At 40.9% G+C, this 23,426-nt stretch overlaps 1 protein-coding gene across 1 annotated transcript in view; it reads left to right on the forward strand.

Annotated features, from left to right (window-relative positions):
• The window catches only part of LOC144530517 (caskin-1-like), a 140,411-nt gene that overhangs the window by 90,085 nt on the left and 26,900 nt on the right, over window positions 1-23,426 (forward strand). The window contains 10 exon segments of the mRNA XM_078270115.1: window positions 164-272; window positions 1,923-2,031; window positions 2,808-2,902; window positions 4,064-4,181; window positions 9,155-9,400; window positions 15,659-15,763; window positions 16,603-16,718; window positions 18,581-18,662; window positions 19,157-19,269; window positions 21,752-21,862. Coding sequence (XP_078126241.1) covers window positions 164-272; window positions 1,923-2,031; window positions 2,808-2,902; window positions 4,064-4,181; window positions 9,155-9,400; window positions 15,659-15,763; window positions 16,603-16,718; window positions 18,581-18,662; window positions 19,157-19,269; window positions 21,752-21,862 — 1,204 coding nt within the window.

A 23,426-nucleotide genomic window follows, 5' to 3' on the forward strand; every position in this document is an offset into this window, starting at 1 on the left:
AGCAAGATAAAGCAAATTAAGATTTTTTTTTTCCTCTCTTTATCTTTTTCTTGTTTTTCTCTCCTAATCCTGTGGGTCCTTTGACACCTCTCTCTTTCTCCTCCTCTCACCTCTTCATACCCTTACTCTTTACCCTCCCCCCCCGCTCTGCCCCTGCTGTCAGACTGTTGATCCAGGCAGGTATCGACATCAACAGACAGACCAAAGCGGGCACTGCCCTGCATGAAGCTGCCCTTTGTGGAAAGACTGAGGCAGTGAGACTCCTGCTGGAAGTAAGTGGAACTTTACGGAAAGACTTTCTAGCACTGACAGCTTGAGTTCACTTAAAGAACAATTACAGAAGGCCAAAACCTCCCCTGAATGGAACTGCTGTCTGCAGCTACTGTAATTTACTTACTATATCTGTGCCAGTAACACTCACAAGGTGGCATAAAAAGGGGAGGCATTTTTTTATTTCCATAAAATTACAATAAAACAAATTGATCTTTTGTCATAACAACAAGGCTGCCTGTTTTCTGTGATGAATGACTAGACCGTGGAAATGTTTTTCAGATCAAATTGAAATGAATGAATCTTCCTGACTTATTTATATGACTACATTTGTGCACGTAAGTTGTAACCCATTACATACTGTACATCATTTGAAGAATAAATAAATAAAAAGATGCTGCAAAAAATGGAATGAATGTAATATTGTAAAAGGGTTTGAATTGCATTCAATTCACTTTTTATATATAGTGTGACATCATAACAGAAGTAATCTCAGGAAACTTTCCAGATAGAGTAGGTCTAGACCAAACTCTCTACTCTGCTACTACTTATATATTACTTACAATGAAAATATTCTTAGATAGTGTTCCTTGGTAAATGTTTCATGCATTACATGCATTGGGGGTCTGGGGCCCATGGCCTATTTATGAAAGGATTTGAGCAATCCCTACATCCCCATGTGATAAAATCGAGGTTAATACTGCTAAATTGCACTGCTAGAGAGAGATGATGTAAATGAGCCATTTGTGCGGCTGACATGTTAATGCCACGGGGTTAATGGCAAGAAAAGAGGCTATATGTGGTAACGACCATGTGAGTTCCAGCACGCAAAACCAACTTGGGATACGAGTCTTTGCGCTGAAGCGACTTTCGAACTGAACCCAGAGGTTGTTGTGGTTAGTTACAGCTACAGGGAATGAGCAAGCATGGGTTATATTCTGTTGACGCCATGATGGTAAAATATTACATCCCTAAGGGTGTTTAGTTAGTAGGAGTAGTAGTGTTTTTTTTTACAAACTTAAAGGGATAGTTCACCCCAAAAACAAAAATACATATTTTTCCTCTTACCTGTCTCTTTCCAGAAACCATGAACTGTCCCTTTAAGTTTGTAAAAAAAAACATTACCCACAGTATGTAGTTATTGAAGACTTTCTTTATACCAATTAAACACCTTCACAGTTATATACATATTTTCTTTCTTACCTGTGCTATTTAACAATCTAGATTGTTTTAGTGTGAGTTGCCCAGCATTCAGCCGTAGAGATGTCTGCCTTTTTCCAATATAATGGAACTCGATGGCACTCAGCAAAGCGCCAAAATTATACATTTGAAAAAGTCAACAGCAATGTCTCTTTTGAGCTTTGACCATCACAAGAGGTCTAGCAATCTAGTTCCATTATATTAGTAAGAAGGCAGACATCTCTACGGCCGTTATATCTCCAACACAGGGCAACTCACACCAAAACAATCTAGATTGTTAAATAGCACTACAGGTAAGAGGAAAAACATGTTTAGATTTTGGGGTCAGCTGTCCCTTTAACAATAACAGAACAAAAAATTAAACCATTTTCGTCTGTTTTCACTTTCTGCATAAAACAAACAAACAAGAAAATTAAAAAGTCACCAAACATACCATCTCCATCTTCTTTCAGAGTGGTATCAACGCCACAGTGAGAAACACCTACAGCCAGACTGCGCTCGACATCGTCTACCAGTTCACTGCAACACAAGCCAGCCGAGAGATCAAACAGCTGCTGAGGGGTAGGATGGATGGATGGATGGATGGATGGGTGTGTGGGTGGGGGGGTGGATGGATGGATGGGTGGGTGTGTGGGTGGGTTGGAGGATGGATGGATGGGTGGGTGGATGGATGGATGGATGGGTGGGTGGATGGATGGATGGGTGGATGGGTGGATGGATGGATGGATGAATGCATGGATGGATGGATGGGTGTGTGGGTGGGGGGTGGATGGATGGATGGGTGTGTAGATGGATGGATGGGTGTGTGGGTGGGAGGGATGGATGGGTGGGTGGATGGATGGATGGATGGATGGATGGATGGATGGGTGGGTGGATGGGTGGATGGATGGATGGGTGGATGGGTGGATGGGTGGATGGATGGATGGATGGATGGGTGGATGGATGGATGGGTGGATGGGTGGATGGGTGGGTCGGTGCTTGGATGGATGGATGAATGCATGGATGGATGGATGTGGGGGTGGGGGGATGGAATTTCCCAAAATATCAAACTATTCCTTTACACTGATGCTCCCCAAACACAGACAATAAGAAATGTGTACATGATTTTGGTGTGGAAGATAACATGATGAGGTAATGCTGTTATGTTGAACAGTTAGATTTTGAAAAGTGACGGCACGGCACTCTGGTTTAAAGCGATTCTCCATTACTGGAACTATTTAATTGCACACCGTACTGGCACGATAATGTGTTTTGTAGAATAATGTACATGTACTGTAATGAATGTACATGTACTGTAATGTACAGTATGATTCACTGGCTTTCTCTCTGTCACTCAGATGCGTCAGCGGCCCTTCAGGTTCGGGCTCTGAAGGATTACTGCAACAACTATGACCTGACCAGCCTAAACATCAAAGCAGGAGACGTCATAACGGTAACATACACACACACACACACACACACACACACACACACACACACACACACACACACACACACACACACACACACAAAATGGCCATTCTCAATGTTGACAACAACAAAAAGATGTCATTATGAACAGACACACTGAGCATTGCTGACATCAAAGCTGAAAAGTGAGTTTGTTGACTATAGTGATGCACAAAGTTTTCTTCTTTTTTTTTTTTTAATTACACAAAATGAGAACTTTTTTTATTGTTTTACCTCTTCAGGCTGCTAAAATATTGTTTAACAAAACAATTTGAGGAAGGGAAAATCTTCTTCATTGAACTGCTCATAACTCATACACATGCAGCTGGAGCTGAAACGATTAGTTGAATACTGTAGTCAGAAACAATTTTAATAACTGCTTAATCGTTTGAGTATTTTCTTAGCAAACCAAACCATTCTGAATGAAGTATTGTGGTGCTGCAGAGACGTCCCAGCCTACAATTCCTATCCTACAGACTAAAGAAAAAACTTTACTTAATCCTTCGCAAAAACCACACTATAATTATTTCAATTTTGAAATGAATATTTTTCAATGAAAATGATTATTCCCTACAATATCGTAAATCATGTCGCAATCACAATATCAGTCCAAATAATCACAATTAGCTATTTCCTTCGTGAAGCCCTACTGGTTGGTTTACTTAACATCGCCATGACAACCATCCTGCTTGGGTATTTAATTATTGGGCCGGTAGTTTGAGAAAGCTTGCTTCGGTGAGATTACACATGAATAGTCAACAATTAGGGTTTTTTCAGCTTCCCTCATTTACAAATACAAATATGTTTTACAGAAACGGCAGTCCATCCACCACTCGTGAATATTTATGAGTATTTATGCAGCCTTTGGGTATTACTGTAATAAGGAAGCCAAGCAGTGCCTAGGCCTCCTCCCTCAGGGTTTGAATGAACAATTTGCTGCTGTCTGGAATTTTTAGACAGCTCCAAATGCAGTTTTGTATTTGTATTTGAAAGAAAAGTAGTTTTCACTTCAAAAGAGCTGGTTCTTTAAAGGCTTTTCAGTAATGCTAAAAATAGATTTGAATAATGTTATTAAACCAGCAGACACAGTTGAGATACACAGTGAAACTTAACATTGTTGTCGTAAAACATGCCCACCTGACAGGTTCTGGAGCAGCACCCTGACGGACGCTGGAAAGGCTGTATCCATGACAACCGAACAGGAAATGACCGGGTGGGCTACTTCCCGTCCACCATGGTGGAAGTCATCAGCAAGCGCACAGGTGTGTGTGTGCCCTCCTGTGTGTGTGTGTGTGTGTGTGTATGGGAGTGTGTTGGAGTTCATTCAAATTGGGACCGAGCTGCGTGCCAGCCAAGTGTCATGGCAATACATTTCACATATTTGGGCTAAACACAGAAGAAGAAGAACTCGGAGAAGCATAGAAAAAGAAGAAGATGAAGAAAAGTGAAGCTAAGTGAATGAATAATGTTCTAGCCTCTCCCATAAACCCCCGAGAAAGGCACCTAAGCTTACATCTCAACATTAGTTAACTTTCCCTGGATGAATACAGAATACAAATCATCTCAGAGATATTTCATCTCACTGGGAGAGAAGACAGTTGTGAGTCGGCCTGCTGTCATCCCTGCATGCTGAAGATGTAACCCAAGATGAATGTTTATGAAGCATTTTAGTTGCACATCCACCAGATTCTTTTTAACTGTACTACAGCTCTACCTGAATGAAAACACAACGTTTTTAGGAGTTCAGCCTGATGATGAAAATATCTGTTAAGTAATGAGAACACAGACACAAAAATGTCCCATGTCCGCATGTCCCAGCTGATAATGTGTTCAGTTCTCCTTGCTGACTCTTAGCATTACCTGCTGGATGATAATAGTGCGATATTTTGGGAAATACGCTTCTTTGTTTTCTTGCCTAGAGTGGTTAAAAACCTGATACATGGTCTGCAGATGCATAATGTATCCACTTTAAATTGACTTTTGAGTACCAGTGTGTAGGGGGATCTATTGGCAGAAATGGAATATAGAATTCAATCAGGAGAGACTTCGTTGCAGATATGCAAAGGTTTGTCCTTGGAGATTAGACTCCATCGTTGTAAAGTAATTTTTTAAAGGGGTAGTGAAACAGGACATAACTCCCCCGATGGAATCTAGACACCGGTGGTGGCGGAGAAGGAGCCCGAAGACCAGACCGAAGGAGGCGACGGAGCGGTCAGCCGGAGGAGGACCCAGGGTGCCGCGGGTGACGATGACTGGAGGTGGAAGGGGAGGCGGAGGGTTGCACGCTTTGCCTGAAACGACAGCTGACAGCACAGGGAGAGAGACAGATTTAAAGCAGGGTTGTAATGCTGTGATTGGCCCTTGAAATTCATGGCCAATTCTGATTGGTTTAACTGAAAGGTGAACGCCTCTAAACAGCTGATTTGATTTGGGAAGAGAGAGCAGTGATTGAAGTTATACGCTGAGCTCCATTAGAATATTCTACAGACATATAATATTAATACGTATGTTTTCTTCATTGTATAATCACCTGAAACTAAGAATCAGTGGATTTTCGTTACCTTAGAATGTGCCGTTTATATCTACTTGCGGAGATGATCTTCTTCCACAGAGTCTGACATGTGGCAGCACCATGTTTCTACAGTAGCCCAGAACGGACAAATTAAACACTGGCTCTACAGTAGATAGGGGTCATTTGCGTGTTCCAGCCAGCCACTATATTCTCCTACACCAGGGGTCTTCAACGTTTTTTAAGCCAAGGATACTTTAACTGAAAGAGAGACGGAGCAGGGACCCCCTACTACATATTGTATAAAATGAAGTTGCATATTAAACTAGGCCTACAATAACATGTTGGGCGGCCTTAAGCCTTCATACATTCCCTTTTTAGCGCATAGCATACTAAGCTATTAAAATAACCTATTATTGTCATGATTTTAGTGAATCCTTAGGATTAACTGTATTTGTGTATGGCCTTAATAATATGTTGGATTCATGTTAAGAATTTTTAAATTTTTTGAAAAAACTTTCAAAAATTACCAATAATTTGAAGGCCCCTCCTGCATTGACTCTGAGGACCCCCTAGGGTTCCTGGACCCCCTGTTGAAGATCTCTGTTCTACACGCAAAAGTTCAAGTTGTGATAATATGAATTCATTTCACCTCTAGTGTATCCAAGCTAGCTCCACCTGTTTTCAGTGTTTCTACTAAGCTAAGCTAACCGGTTGCATTGAATTTACCGTACAGATGTGAGAGCGGTATCAATCTTCTCATCTAACATGTGGCAAGAAAGCAAACAAGTATAACTGAAAAAAATGTTGAACTATTCATCAAATTGCTCATCATGTAAACTTACAGCGATACATCTCGTTTTAAGATTACATGATGAGCAATTTAATGTTTGCGAATCAAGTCAAAGATGTGCCTGGGGTTACAGGTCTCATTTTGGTGTCATCTCTGTGTTTTCATTACTTAACAGGCAAGCTGACCAGCTAATGTGTCAATCTCCCCAAAACTACTCTAACCTCCTTTCTCCATTTTATATCACCTATAATGAGCTTTTTTACCTCTCTGGTGAGATCTACAGAGCACACTCACATCTATCCCGTCATCCCAAAGTGTCACTGCGCTCTCCCAAAGAGGCTCAGATGTTTTTTAACTGTGTATTGGTGTTTCGTCTGTAGGTCTGGTACCTCTGTCTGTCCATCCGTCTGTCTCTCTGTACTATAATGTCTTACTTGTCTCAGTCTGTATTCCTGTCCCTCCGTTGCTGTCTGCTTCATCCCCTGTAATCAAAAGTCTCACTTGTCTCTTTCACATGATCTCTCCTCTCTCACGTAGTCACATCATTCTTTGTATTTACTGTACAGTCCCTTTACCACTATGCAACCTGCTCCAAGTTAGGAAAATGGCATTGTGGCTGCATCTGTCCTTACAAACAGTGCGTTATATAGCAGCTGTGGTTACAGCACAAAACAGCTGGAGCTATCCCACTCAGCTTGCACAGCCATACTGACGAATCATTGCCAGGCACAGTCACACACACACACACACACACACACACACACACACACACACACACACACACACACACACACACACACACACACACACACACACACTTGGGGCTACAACAGCTGTTTTAGCAAGGGGTTTAATTTACTCAACTGTTTTTCATCAATTTTTAATTATTCTTTTTTCCCCACCATTCTTCCCCCATCAGTTTCTTGTACATGTACTGCACCTCTCATTTCCTTCTTTTTCCTCTAATGATTCTACATTCATTAAACATTTATTTTCAACCAACATAAATGACCAATTAGAACATCAAGTAGATGAAAATATTTTTAAAAAAGAAAAAAAAGAACAAGAATTACAGTGACCTCAATGAGAATGGGACAATTACTGTCTAAAATCAGGGACCAATTACAAGACGATGAATTTAGCAGTTCGCTTGTGGATAGTTATCAAGGCAGTTATCTACTTCAGTAGCTATCTAAGCTAGGTCCTAGTAGTGAGTTGTAAATATTTTGTATTGGAGTATTCAGGATATTATAAAGGTTTGTCTGATTCCCAAATCATGCACAATGACCATCTTTGTGCACAACTGACAAATATTTCACTGATATTTTTGGCACAGTACCACTTGTTGGCAAAGTAATAGTGGAACCCAACAAAAGTAGAATTTGCAAAGTCATTGTCCGAGGACAATGGAAGGCTTTGCTAACATGAAAAATTTATGTTTTGAATGCACAAACATATAAAGGACTACCAACAGGTTGCACAGTATTTTAGATTCTGTTGCACTTGCAGTGTTAACAGACCCTCACCTCCTTGATCTATATAAGGTTATTAAGCAATTTCCTTAACCTAGCCTTAACATCATGGAATAGATTATGCCTAGTATATCGATCAGAACAGACTTCAACGGCACCACCACTTGTAATTTGATTTTGCGTGTTAGCCTGCCAACCTCTGTAGTCTCATGTTGCCACTTGTTAGCAATCACATTTGTCACGTAAAAAAAAACTTGTGAAAGCTTCAGTTTTCATGAGTGGGTTATTTACTGATGTATTTTATGTTGTAGAACAAAACGTGAGAATCTCTTAAGCTTGTGTTAACCACAGACCTTAACTGAGGCATCTAACCAAAAACCCATTAAAAAAACAAACATTGACTTCTTGACGAGGTAACCTAAAGTGCAAAAATGCTATCTAATTTTTGGGTTTTAGGACAAATTCCTGCAGCACTCTATATTTGTCAGATAGGAATAGAATATAGTATGCACTTGGCTTGACTCACCAGAGTCAGCTTAGACACAACACTCTATACTGTAAACAGTCATTCAAGTTATTAGCACAACAGCTAGCTAGCTAGCTAGTTTGCAGAGTGCACGATTTCATGTCATATGACCAATTTAGCGCTGTAGAACGCAATACATCCACTTTTAAGTAGCAATTTAATAAGTCACAACGCTTGCATGTTCATACAGAGGACATATTGATATCAATTTGTAACAGTTGTGCGAAGCGCTAAGCTAAACAACCTCTTTTGGGCATATATGTGATGAGTTATGCTGTACAGCAACTACTGTAGTGACATTTAACTACTGAGAAGGACGCTGGTGAGCCAATAAACACTGGACACTGGATATATGGCAAGTGTTACATGTCCGTATTGTTGTATGCTAGTAGCTAATGACATGCAATAGAAAATACTGACTGGATGTCATTTCCTGTGTCGCAAAATAAGACTTAAAGACACACGGTAAAAGAATAAAGCAGCTAATAGTTATCAGTCCCTGGGTCCTTGTTGTTGTATGCTAATAGCTAATGACATGCAATAGAACATACTGACTGGATGTCATTTTCTCTGTCACAGAATAAGACCGAAAGACACATCAGCAGCTAATAGTTATCAGACCCTGGGTCCATCCCCTCTTTCACCATCCATCACCTCCCTTTGAACCTCTCCATATATTTTATTTCAACAATGCCCGCATTTGTTTGTCCACTCCTTGGCCCTTTAACATCAGCCATGTCCTTCACCACCTTTAATTTCTTTGTTTAATCTTGTCACTTCAGCCTTTGTTTTTAATTTTTCCTTTTTTCCCCCCCCCCTTCTTTCTTTCTTACGTGTAATTCTCTGTTTTGTCGTTTGTTTGTTACATGGCGGTGGCTCACTGTTGGCTGGTTGTGTATGTGTCCGTGTGTGTCGTCGCGGTGGCTGTTATCTAGGTTTGGCCAGCACAGTCATTTGCACTCAACAGTTTCAAAAGATACCGCTGGTTCCTCCGGCAACGGTTGCCCCTGCCAACGCGGTAGTCAACGGCAACGACACCACGTTCCATCAGATCCATATCCTGCCTCCACCGCCTCCTCCTCCACCACATTCCCATCAGCCACTGCTTCCACTTTTCACTTCCTTTGGCTATAGCAAGTCGCCCGTGACAACCCCACAGGGAGACACACCCACTGCCCCAGGTACACGCCCCCTTTTTATTATTTGTATTATGATTATGGTTATTATTATTTGTATTATTATGAGTATTATTATGATTATTGTTATTGTTAAAGCTTCAAGGGATGTTTTCCACTGCCCATATACAAACTATACAGTATTTCTGATTCGTCTGATGTTTTAAATGTTGTTCTGAGAAGGCATCCATTGAAGTTTTCTATTATGGATCATTATTTATGTAATTTTATGTGTTGCTCATACTGTATAACTTTTCTTTTTCTGTTGTTGCTGTTGTCATCTCCATTACTAAGTAAATAGTCAGCTTTTAGACAGGCGTCTAATGTGTTTAAGCCACTATTGCATTGCGCAATTGCACAATATTGTAGAAATTTGAGCTTACTGAATGGACATACACGATGAAAGATAAAAAGATAAATATTTTTTGCTCAGTGGTGGTTTTTGCCTCCAATGGCGCCTACTAGGCAGCTAACCCTAACCTTAATCCTAAACATAACCATTGCCACGCTGCCTGGGAGGAGACGTTGGGGGCAAAAAACACCAAAGACCATATTTCTTGGTCATTGCACTTAGATTATGTAAGACATGCTGTTGCACAGCGTATAACCTAAATACATATTCCACAAAAGTTCACTTGAATAAACACAGCTTTCTGAACAACCAAAGACATATTGAGTTTAAATGCTATTACAGTTGCAATCCTTAACATTTTCATAAAATCAAACCTGGTTTTCGAGGAATTTATGGTCTGTAAATACCTCTCTATATAGTAGTTGTCTGGAGTCCGCCATTCCTACACTGCATGCGATATACCTGCACACACATACTCACAGGAAACAATACATGCATGTAATACAAAATTACAGCTTGTAATTTATAGCGGAACTATAACTTTTTAGATCCTACTAGTTGCTTTATTTCAGAGCTCGTATATTATTGTCTAATGTTAGTCAGCTCTCAAGTGAGGCGCCATAGGGCCAAAGTCAACCATCAAAACACCTAAAGCACTTACTCTGTAATAAGAAATCTCTTTGAAATGTCTGTATGTACATAATTCAAAGTAATGCCCCTCTCATGCAGGTTTTGGTCACTGCCTCATTTCTGTCGATAAGAAAACCAACCCGTTTCACTCCCAACTCGTCATATACTGACGCCTGGTCAGTGGCTTCCAGCGTCAGATCCCGATACAAAGGGAACCCTTTAGCGCCAGAATGGGACGCACCGGACATAGCAGCAGCAGCTCGACCGCTACGCTGTAAGATTACGTAGTGTGAAGAGCAACGGCGGTAGCGAGTAGTATCAGTTGGCGGATCCAAAGTCTCTTATTCAATATATCCTCCCACTCCTTGCTTGAACCGGAAGTCATGTTGGTCCGCCTTCACAAAGGCCGTCTCAAAACTCTTATTCCTGCGCAGAGGAGCAAGGATCTCTGAGGAGCTATGAGCGAGGATACACGAGAGCTCCCTTCCCAGGAAGCCATGCTTCTGAAAGAGTTAAGGAAAGGATGTCTCATCTCGCTAAAACAACTGAGTTTTCTGTTGCACGACTAAAACAACTTTTGAATGTACACGTTCCACCAAAACAAGTTCCTTCCCGAGGCTATTTTGCAGCGGCACCTTCATTATGTCCGGCGCTTAGTGCCGCTCAAGACGATTGTGATTGGTTTAGAGAAATGCCAATAAACCAGATCACGTTTTTTCTCCTCCGCAGCACTGTGGAGGAAGGTCTGGCAATGTGAGACTAATGCTAAAGGCACCTGACCAAGCGTCAGGTTTTGACGCGCTGGGAGTGAGACTGTGCGAAAACAGCTTCGTAGAAAGGAGAAAACTGAAAAACAGTTGATAAAGTAATGCTAAGTGAGGTGTTTTTTTTAAAACCTGCTGCTGACATTTCGATTCACACCACAGAAGAATTTCTTTGGTAGTGAGGAATAATAGACGTCAGGTGGGAGGAAAGCTCACCATTTTACCACAGACCTCTATTCACCTGAGTTGGTTTGTGCTTCAGTTGAATCTCTTGCCTTATTTTTTAAGTTCTTTTTTTTCCTTCCTTCCTTCCTCTTCGTTCTTTCCTCTATCCCCTTATATCACGACTGTCCCAGCCACTAAGACAACCCTGCTAGTTTCTTAAACACACACACATCGCACATAACCCTCTCCTGACCAGACTGTGTAGTACTGTGAGTGTGTTTTTTGTTCTGTCCTGCCTCGTCCTGTGTGTTATTGTCACGTCTGATCATTTTAACACCACTTTTACCCACCTTGCACTTGTACCCTCAATGTGTGTGTAAGAGTGTGTGTGGTGGTGGTGAAGGGTTGGAATACTAAAGTAAAAATTAAACCAGGCTTTGGACGGTGAATAATTTAAGCAACTGTTTTATTTAATAATTTGAAGGAGTTTCAGCGAAATTGTCATCACATCCTTTAGTAAAAATATACATTTGTTTTCTGGAAAGTTTAGAGTTTTAATGATGTTAAATTTGTCTGAGGTTTAGTTGGAGATGTTGCTTCAAAAGATAAGCTTTTTCTAGCTATAATAGTCAATAAGAAAGCACCGCTGGAATAATGCTTATTCATTTCGAACAGTCTTTAGTTTTTATAATGCCATTCTCGGTTTCCTGAACACAAGGTAGTAAAAATGCATGCTGAAGTTATGTATTACATGCAGAGATTTGCAAATCATAAATGTCATGTAAAAGTGTTATATAAGAGACCCCAAAACATTGTTAGAAAATGGCACCCAGGATGTTTTGCAGGTAAGGTATCCCCTGTCTGTAAACTTGTATGATCCATGAATGGGAGCCTTCACTTGACACCATTTTGTTTCCTCCAGGAGAATAAATCCCTTTAGGCAAATTTCCTGCCATGCAGTAAGTCCAAAAATATAATGCCTTTACCTATATCTGCATCAGGTCAGTACATTTTCCCTGATCACATGCTGGGTAAAAACAGCAAAATGATTGTAAACTCACAAAGGATTTAAGTCAAATCAAAGGCTGTTGAAAACACTGGTCAGTCCTTTGTTTGAGGTCACTTGGAGGGATGCAAAATGGCCACAAGAAGGAGCTGCAACATTACATGATAGCAAATGAAACTTTTTAATGTGTGTGTTTCTCTGGAGCACTGTTGGTCACACATATAAACCATTTATAAACCCTTATTAAAATGGTTTTAATGGTTTATGACACTCTCCGAATGCACTACAACAGCCCCATTCTGAAGGCTTACATATATAATCACACACATATGGATGCATTATATATGTATGTGTATGTACATTATGGCATATATATGTGTATATACACAGATATTCATGTTATGGATTTATTTATGTACTATGGGTATATAAATGTTTTCATATATCTATATATATGCTGTATTTTTCTGTGTATGTGTGTGCGTGTGTGAGCATGTATGTGAGAATGTGTCAGTGAGTGTGAATCTTATACAGTGGGGCAAAAAAGTATTTAGTCAGCCACCAATTGTGCAAGTTCTCCCACTTAAAAAGATGAGAGAGGCCTGTAATTTTCATCATAGGTACACTTCAACTATGAGAGACGAAATCGAAAATCACATTGTAGGATTTTTAATGAATTTATTTGCAAACTCCTCGGGAAAATAAGTATTTGGTCACCTACAAACAAGCAAGATTTCTGGCTCTCACAGACCTGTAACTTCTTCTTTAAGAGGCTCCTCTGTCCTCCACTTGTTACCTGTATTAATGGCACCTGTTTGAACTTGTTATCAGTATAAAAGACACCTGTCCACAACCTCAAACAGTCACACTCCAAACTCCACTATGGCCAAGACCAAAGAGCTGTCAAAGGACACCAGAAACAAAATTGTAGACCTGCACCAGGCTGGGAAGACTGAATCTGCAATAGGTAAACAGCTTGGTGTGAAGAAATCAACTGTGGGAGAAATTATAAGAAAATGGAAGACATACAAGACCACTGATAATCTCCCTCGATCTGGGGCTCCACGCAAGATCTCACCCCGTGGGGTCAAAATGATCACAAGAACGGTGAGCAAAAATCCCAGAACCACACGGGGGGACCTAGCGAATGACCTGCAGAGAGCTGGGACCAAAGTAACAAAGGCTACCATCAGTAACACACTACGCCTCCAGGGACTCAAATCCTGCAGTGCCAGACGTGTCCCCCTGCTTAAGCCAGTACATGTCCAGGCCCGTCTGGAGTTTGCTAGAGAGCATTTGGATGATCCAGAAGAGGATTGGGAGAATGGCATATGGTCAGATGAAACCAAAATAGAACGTTTTGGTAAAAACTCAACTCGTCGTGTTTGGAGGGGAAAGAATGCTGAGTTGCATCCAAAGAACACCATACCTACTGTGAAGCATGGGGGTGGAAACATCATGCTTTGGGGCTGTTTTTCTGCAAAGGGACCAGGACGACTGATCCGTGTAAAGGAAAGAATGAATGGGGCCATGTATCGTGAGATTTTGAGTGAAAACCTCCTTCCATCAGCAAGGGCATTGAAGATGAAACGTGGCTATGTCTTTCAGCATGACAATGATCCCAAACACACTGTCCGGGTAACGAAGGAGTGGCTTCGTAAGAAGCATTTCAAGGTCCTGGAGAGGCCTAGCCAGTCTCCAGATCTCAACCCAATAGAAAATCTTTGGAGGGAGTTGAAAGTCCGTGTTGCCCAGCGACAGCCCCAAAACATCACTGCTCTAGAGTAGATCTGCATGGAGGAATGGGCCAAAATACCAGCAACAGTGTGTGAAAACCTTGTGAAGACTTACAGAAAACGTTTGACCTCTGTCATTGCCAACAAAGGGTATATAACAAAGTATTGAGATGAACTTTTGTTATTGACCAAATACTTATTTTCCACCATAATTTGCAAATAAATTCATTAAAAATCCTACAATGTGATTTTCTGGATTTTTTTTTCTCATTTTGTCTCTCATAGTTGAAGTGTACCTATGATGAAAATTACAGGCCTCTCTCATCTTTTTAAGTGGGAGAACTTGCACAATTGGTGGCTGACTAAATACTTTTTTGCCCCACTGTATATTTAAAAAAAAAAACTCCCTTTCCCGCCTTTACCCCATCACCCTGTTCTCCTACTGGCCCCTCTGTAGTTTGTCTTTTTTCGCAGATAGGTGGGAATTTAATTTATTAATCCCATGTTACCCATCTTTGTCTCAAAATATCATTGCAACATCTGCAATCGGCAAAAGTAGTTTGCAGTATCAGTTGTTACTGAAGTGAGGTAGTTTGCTTAGTGTATTTGTAAAGGACAAATACTGTCTGTATGTAGCATTGGCTATTGTCCAATACTTGTCCAAAGATACTAAATCTTAACTGAACCTTGTATTACCAGAAAAGAGGTACTTACTAAGAACAGGTTATTTTAATTTCACTTGCCATTTTTAAGTTGCAACTTGCAACAAGTAAACGTAACAAGTACATTTAAAGCAATCGTAACTTAAGACTAATATATTTAATATGATTATATTAACTTACCTTTTTCAAGGCTACCGGTTACCTTCATTTTTTTTTTTAAAGTAATATCAACTTGTTAGATTTTACAGTGGATATAACTGTGACAAAAACCAAAATGAATTATAAATACAAAAAAATATAAATGTTTACATCACTATTTTGTCATAGTATCAAATTCAGGTTTAGGGATACATAAAAGCTAGTTTTCAGCCTAATATTAAAGCTGCACTAATGAATATTTTTATATGAACAATAGATCAAATGACTGCGTGTAATGTAAGAGGGGTCGCTTGTAATGATTAACCCACAGAGAATTAGCAATCAGTTATGCGTTGCAGTTCCCCTCAGCTCTATGGAGCTTTTTAGCCTCTTTAAAGCTAATTGTTTTGGTTTTACGAAGTACCAAAGAGAAGCGGACAAAGATAGCGACATAGTGGACCATTTAGAAGCTAAAAAGTTTCATACCGGTATTTGTCTCAAGAGATGGCGGTGACCAAAGCAGAGCTAAAAGGAGAGTGAATATTGGTCTTTTCACCAAATGAGCAGAAACACAACTTCAATGTAATGCTAATGTTGCCAAAGTGTGAATAGGCAACTGTATGCTAACGTTAGCCATATCAACTAAGAATTTGTCAGTGTTGTTTTCAGCTTGTTTCCGCTGCCCTAAACTTGACAAAAGCATGCAATAGTCGCTGCTTTAAATGCTAATATTCGATAGCAAATGGGTAGCAATGCTTCCAAGGCCAGCTTAGGGTCGGTTAGCGGCTAACAGTGGTGTTCTGTGTTAAAGGTTGTCGCGGCTCAGAGGCAAGTCCTCACAGCTCTCCCACCACATCCCGCGGGCCCCATGGAGGCTCCAACGAAGAGATCTGGGTACTGCGCAAGCCCGTGGCAGGTAACTAAGCCGCGTTGCGCTGAGGCCTCAACTCCTGACTCCTTTAAACTCCAGGGCTCAAACAGTATCTGACATCCGTTAAAAAAAAAGGCTTTTCTGCCTGGCAGTGCCTTGCAAGTGTCTATGGTGTTGGTAAATGTCCCAAAGAGCAGAACCTATCCACACATCCATTTCTTTGCGCTAAGAAATGAATGTTTGAAGGCTTTCAGATACTCTTTGACCTGCTCCTGACAGTCCTCATATCCTGCTTATCCCTCCATCTGAAGCTTAGCTTAACTCAGCGGCCTCATGTGTAGGACTGCAGCCATCTGCATCGGTCTACAGTCTGTGTGTCTTTCCAACTGGATGTATGGGGCCGTCTTCATGTGAGAGAGAAGAAAAAAAACTTAGGAAAGAGAGAGAGCGGAAGAATGAGAGAAAAGAAGTGTGTGTACAAAAGGTGTGTCTTGTTTACTCCACTTCTGTGTTTGTCGCTCAGTCGTCCGTCACCCTGTCTGTCTGTCCGTCCGTCCTGTCCATTCAAACACATGCTGCTCAGTGCATTTCAATGGAGAGTCACACCTGTTAGCACATTGCTTTGGATATCAGCTAAACCACTCAATTTGTGTGTGTGTGTGTGTGTGTGTGTGTGTGTGTGTGTGTGTGTGTGTGTGTGTGTGTGCGTGCATGCGATGCGTGTGCGTGAAACTGTATGCATCCATCTGTGTGTTGCATGTATGCAATCTGTACATATTGTTTGGGTGGTTGCATGTGTGTGTAAATGCATGTGTGTGTGTGTGTGTGTGTGTGTGTGTGTGTGTGTGTGTGTGTGTGTGTGTGTGTGTGTGTGTGTGTTGCAGGTGGAGACCGCAGCAGTGTGGGTAGTTCTGGCAGTGTGACCAGTGTGAGGTCATCGGGCAGCGGTCAGAGTGCCGGCAGTGCACACATCCTCCATGCACAGGCTGAAGGGGTTAAGGTACGATGACACACACACACACACACACACACACACACACACACACGCACGCACACACACAGCCACAAACAAATTGGTGTATATGCATTGCTTTGTTTTGTTAGTTCATTTATGTCCAAGACGTTAATTAATTACATTTTGCTGATTACATTTCTGTACTTTCACTTAAATAGGATTTTTTTTTTTACGCTTGTCATGGAGTATTACATGAATGTAGTGGGACTTAACTATTTCTCTGTAACAATAACTATTCATGACTAAATAACCAACAATCAAACTTAAAGTTTAAAACAACTCCTAACTTATTATTGATAGAGATTTGAACACTTTAAACTCAGTTTATGTGCCAAATGTACAGTACATGTCAAACATTTTCAGCAAGCGTCCTGTTAATAAACTGCAAGTGAGACATTTTTAAACCTACTAAAACATCCCTAGACCCAGACTGACTGGTAGCATCTGTCCTCTCTGAGTCCCACTCCACTCATTCCTCATCAGCGCCAGTCAGATTCTGATGACAGTGCTCGAGTTGGAAGCTTCAGAACCGAGGTTTAAATGTGATTAATGTAGTAATACTCAGCAAACATCACAGATTTTTTTTTCAGACAGACTTTCCTACAGAGATCAATCTTATTGGAGATGATGAGGTTTTAGAATTGGCATTTTTTTGTTTCTTAATGAGTAGATTAAAAAGGAACCCAACCAATTTAGCATTTAGCAGCTAGAGTCAGATATATTTATAAAAGAAAACAGCAACAGGAACGACCCCTGGGCATGTCCGTCTACGTGCTGCTTGAAGAAACAATTGAAAAACTTTGAGAATATAAATATTTTTTAAGCACTAATAAGTTAAAATCGGGGAGTCACTAGTTATTCCTGGTATGGATATGTAATTTATGTGTGTGTGTGATTGTAATCTAATCGAGCTATGTATCAATGGAAAGGATGTAAAGAAATGTGTGCACAAATGACACGGGAGTTCACTGAGAGACACTCCCATTGACAAGCGATTGTCAATTATCCCACACCTGGCGACACAGAATGGGAGGAGCAGAATGTATTTTAGACCTTTGTTGAGTTCATGATTGAAATACCCCTGACGAAGGTCCAGAGCAGCGTTACTCATTGCAAGCCTTCTGTTGCTCGCCAAGCTTTAACTTGTTGCTCGCATGGCAGTAAATAATATGGTGATATGATCATGCAGTCAATACAGATATTTCATAAAAACATTTTTTTTAAAGCAGGGCTATAACATAAGCCTAAATCTGCTCTATTACAAAAAATGAATAGTTAAAAAATACCCAAAACAGCGGCATTACAAGATAGAAATATAGACTAGAAAAGATATTTAAACTTGCTCTGCCCTTTTGTCCTTATCACCGACTCAGTGCGGAGTTGCCAGTTTGAGCACTCTTTGCAGCTTCTAACCCCGAATGTGCTCTTGGATGGTTAGATACATGATAGCTGATGTATAAAAAATTGCATGTTCAGGGATGACAGATTGATAAGCAGACAACAAACTATTTTACTACTGCTATTTATGACTGGATGTAACTTTTGATGCTTTGTGGTAAAAGTGGATCTCCTTTTGACTTTGTCCTATCAGTGTGGCTCTCATGAAAAAAATAGTGAAGACCACTGGTCCAGAGGGACCGAAATGTTAGTTTTCTTAAATAAATGGTGACGCTGCAGCAAGAGCGGTGTGCGGGATTTTCTCTTTCTTCAAGCTACAATAAACAACAACAAAGTGATTAAAAAGAAGATGACTCCTAAAAACAAAGAACTATTGCTGCTTTAATGCAACAACATGTAAGTTGCTACATGCTTGTTCACATGAAGCATTTGTGTCTGTGCACTTTCAGCTTCTCGCCACAGTCTTGTCCCAGTCTGCCAAAGCCAAGGAGCATCTACTGGAGCAGTCCAAGTCTGTGGACCAGCCTGCAGGTAGGACAGGGAGGCTGATCCCTCTTCAACCCAGTTTAAGTTTCACTGTAATGAGTTTACTTATAGTAGGAGTGTTAGATATAACTCTTTATGACACTTTAATTAACAGGAACCATGCTTGCAAGTGTTATGAAACTAGTGGGGAAATGTTTTGAGTAGAGAGAAAAAGATTAAAACCAGGTAGACAGAGAATGACTCATGGTCTTCTACATGCACGCACGCATGCACGCACACAGACAGATCTTGGCTGGTTTAACAGACAGATGGCCAAGGCAGGAGATGTGGGAGGAAGTGTAGAAGGGTGCTCCCGGTTAAGAAGGTTTTCTTTTAATCTTGGAAAGCAAGAATGCGATTGGTTCCTTCTCAAAGCAATGAGGGAGACTGACCAGAAATTGATTGTTGGATAAGGGTAGAGGTTAGGTCGGAAGTCAACTCATATGTTGTGTGCAGTGATGGGGCGACAGCTTGACACTGGCCAATGGTATTTCTCCCAGCAGGCTCCGCCAGCTCCTCACGGACATCAAGCCAATCGGGCTGTCCACTCCACGAAGCACCGCCTTACGATGCCACAGCAACCAGGAAGGGGGAGGGGCTAGGCGAGGGGAAGGTAGGACAGTCCTAACAGATTCAGTCCCACAGATTCAGTCCTCTCTCCGTCTTTCTTCCAAACACACGAGTCACATACAGACAATCACCACCATCAACATCTAACTGCAGCACAATGAGAATGTAGCTCAGTCACCTCAACCACAACCCTCTCACTCTTCTACACACACATACATACTATAGATATATTTATATTTATACACACACACACACACACACACACACACACATCAAGATGTCCCAGCGATTTCTCTCGCAACTGGCTTCGTCCGTGCTGCGAATGTTCGGATGCAGCCATGACACGGTGAGTGTGTGAATGGAAGATCTCCAGCTTGATCTTGTATGAATCTTGGAACGATAAATTTCATGTGTGTGTGTGTGTGTGTGTGTGTGTGTGTGTGTGTGTGTGAGTGAGAGAGAATCTTTTCCTTCTCTTGTTTATTTGCTACCTGCTATCCATCGTTATTCATTCCTTTTAGTTGCAGCTTTTTTTTACATTGCGGTATTTTTCTTCTTTTGCAGAGACAAATGTCTCTCAATTGATGGTTGGTAGGTCTGCCTCAGGCAAGCATAACTCTAGATATTGGTGTGTGTGTGTGTGTGTGTGTGTGTGTGTGTGTTTGCTGGCAGGTGCTCAGCAGTGTGCATGTCGTGGGTGGACTAACTCGGCACCAGAAGTGTGAAATCTGAGCTTACACCATGTACAGTAAGCTGTTGTTTACTGTAGTGTGTGTGTGTGTGTGCGGGCCTACATTGAAGTTCATTTGTCTATTGTCTAAGAATTTCAAGGCGTGATAAACAATTGAGCATATTTAAATAGCAGGTGGTCGTGGTGGTTGTGTGTGTGCATGACGTTCGTGCGTGGGTGCGTGCGTGCTGCCATGTTAGCCATGTTCTCATGGCCATCTGTTAGCTAGTGTCCTTATTCCTCAGCACCCATGATTGTCCTAATGTTTCTTTGCCTCAGTCGGGTAAAGAGGATGAAAGATGGGAGGGAAAACCAATCAGCTTTGAGGGACAGCATGGAGGAAGGAGGGTCATGGGGAAAAATGAAGAAGGATAGAAGAGAAGAAGAAGAAACAGGCAGAATGGAGAAAGACAGAAGGGATGTGGGACTTTAAAGAGAAGCAGAGTGCGTGGCAAGAAGTCATGCAGTGGTTTTGCAGTTACACTCGGCCCTGTAGCTCCGTTCCCTGCTGTCGACCATCAGCATCTACAGCTGGACATAGCAGCAAATCAACAACTAGAACTAGCTGTTGCAACCAGCTCCATGTTTAATGGTAATTCTAACATTAGCATTTGAAAATATAGCATCTATGGAATTAACTTATAACTTACAAATTAACTTTCTAAAACATTCAGCTACAATTTTAGCAATCAACAGCAGAGCTTTTGTTGTTTGTCCTGTCTCAGCTGGCTGAACATTTTGGACGGACTCACTGTAGATAATGAGTTATGCGCTTATACTGTACGATATACAGTATATTTTTAGCTATCAGCACAGTAATACAGCGTTTTCTTCCCTTCAAGAGCAAAAGAAACAGCATAATTTCTATTTTATCTTTACTTTCCAAGTGTAAAGTGTCAAATGCAGATTGCCTGCTGTTGCTTATCTGCATCTCCTGCTGTAACATTTCAGATACTGTAGGCAGGGCCTTTCTCCCTCCTAACTTTAGCCTGGTTTTCACTTCAGGGCCAAGCAGGGCTAATTCATTGACTTTAGCAGCATCCAGGGGTGTCACGATTTCGACAGGCTCAGCGATTTCCCCAGTATTTCTTTCTCTCTTCACCCCGCCTACTTGCGCACGTCCGTAGGAAAAAAAAAAAAATAGACACAGTGTAGCTTACCGGCTAGTGGCATGCAGCTAAAGACATAGAGTAACATTAGCTTACTGGTAGCATGCAGCCTGAATTTTCCAGACACCATGGCCGCTACTGAAGTCGGAGATGACGGAGAAACAACAGAAAAACAATGTGGCAACATTTTTCCTTCCCCGTGAGTGAGTTATGGAAACAAACAACGAAGGTAAAGCATATGGGCTCCGACGGGGCTCCACAGTGCATTTATGTGCACCTCGTTAAACTAATAGTACATTCTATTGCACTCTGAGAAACTCAAACTATTGTTGCAATCTACCCTTCTGTCATCTAGTGGCTCTTATTGTGGCTTTGCTGTCCCTGTTAAAGAAAACAAATGTTTAAATCGAAAAGTGAATCGAATCGTGATCGTAAAGTCAAAAGTCAAATCGAATTGTGGATTTGGAGAATCGTGACACCCCTATCAGCATTATTACAATGATCCATAAATGTATATGAATGTGTATTTGTGATATTGGTAAAGATATACCGGTTAATGGTCCCTTGCTACAGTATCTAAATTGTGGCCCGTGTTTGGCCCCTCTTGGCCCTGCTGAGAAGAAGTGGCTGTTGAAGAAGCAAACACGGAGCTAGTGACAGCATGCCCCCTGTCTTCTCTCCTGTAGAGCTCAGAGGCCGTTGTCCAATGGCTGAGCGACTTTCAGCTGCAGGTCTACGCTCCAAACTTCCTGGGCGCTGGGTATGACTTGCCCACCATTAGCCGAATGACCCCGGAGGTAAGGCAACTGAACCCTGACCCCTGAACCCCAGAGAGGTGCCAGGCACTTCCAAGGACCACAATGGACACAAGTCTGCACAACTTTGATTTGTCCTTGATGTTTTCAAGATGCATGTATACCATTCCTTTTAAAAAATCTCAAATGAGCACATTTATGCCGCTCAATACTTTCCCTGCCTCCTGCCAAACCTTTCACCTCTCACGTCTCTGCGTTTTTCTTTGACCCCTGTTAAAAAATAATATATTTTTTGGGTCCAAAAACTGCACATTATAGTTTACAAAAAAATATTATTGTCATGCCTATTAGGGCTGCACGATATGAGGAAAATATCTAATTGTGATTATTTTGACTAATATTGCGATATGATTCATGATATTGGAGGTAATGATCATTTTTGTATTATTCTCATTTTCATTGAAAAATGTTAAAATAAAAAAAATTTATAGTGTGAGAGGATCTGTACCAAAAAAGATTTTTTTCTTTAGTCTGTAGGATAGGATTTGTAGGCCGGGACGTCTCTGCAGCACCACAGTACTTCATTCAGAATGGTTTGACACACATTTTGCCTTCAACAAATATTATATATTTGGATATTGCTCTAGTCCATATTGTGATTTCAATAAAATTGCGATTAATTGTGCAGCCCTATGAGTATTTTAAACATGTGAATGAAATTGACTCAAAATATTGAAAAGGCTGAGTTGATTCTACACCTTATCACTGTCTTGTCGAAAGATGAGTAGATCAATACCACACTCATGTCTTTACAGTTAGCCTAGCTTAGCACAAAGACTGGTTGAGCTGGGTTCCCCAGTTTGCAGTCTTTGTAGCATGCTAAGGTACTGGCTGCTGGCGGTAGCTTCATATTTACCTTACAGGCGTGAGAGTGGTATCAATCTTGTCATCTAACTCTCAGCAAAAAAGCAAATGAAAAGTGTATTTTCAGAAACTATTCCTTTAAAAAGGGTACATTTCCAATAACCTCACTCTGTGGTTTCAAAGCTGAAATCCTAATACCTCAATTTGCATGGATAATAAAAATAATAATAATGATAATAAATAAATATGGAGCAATATAGAAGTAATGCATTGACAACACTTTCACCTTCATTGTTTGAAAGTTTACTAAGCATATTTTATTATTCACATAAAATCAAACATAACTAAATGATTCCCTTTAACAAAACAATTCAATAAAAGAATCCATAATTTCAAAAAAGCTCAATATATCCACACAACCTCCTGACTCTCCCGTCATCTTCAACACTGCTGCTGCTGCTGTCTGTTCTGAGAAACTAGAGTGATGAGCTCTGCCATGCTCACCTACATACAAATAATAATTGTATAGCATACATCAATTATTTGTATATATATGTACACTGAGGGGCTGTGCATGCTGAATGGTTCAGAGCTGAGCTGTCTTAAAAAAGGTTTTGTTATCAGAGATATGTCATAGTATTCTGCCCTATTTTACTGTATGTTTGGGTCACATCTGCATATAATTTGAGTTATGCAACCGAGTGTGTGTGTGTGTGTGTGTGTGTGTGTGTGTGTGTGTGTG

This window comes from Sander vitreus, chromosome 15, assembly GCF_031162955.1.
Source record: "Sander vitreus isolate 19-12246 chromosome 15, sanVit1, whole genome shotgun sequence".
NCBI classification, from domain to species: domain Eukaryota; kingdom Metazoa; phylum Chordata; class Actinopteri; order Perciformes; family Percidae; genus Sander; species Sander vitreus.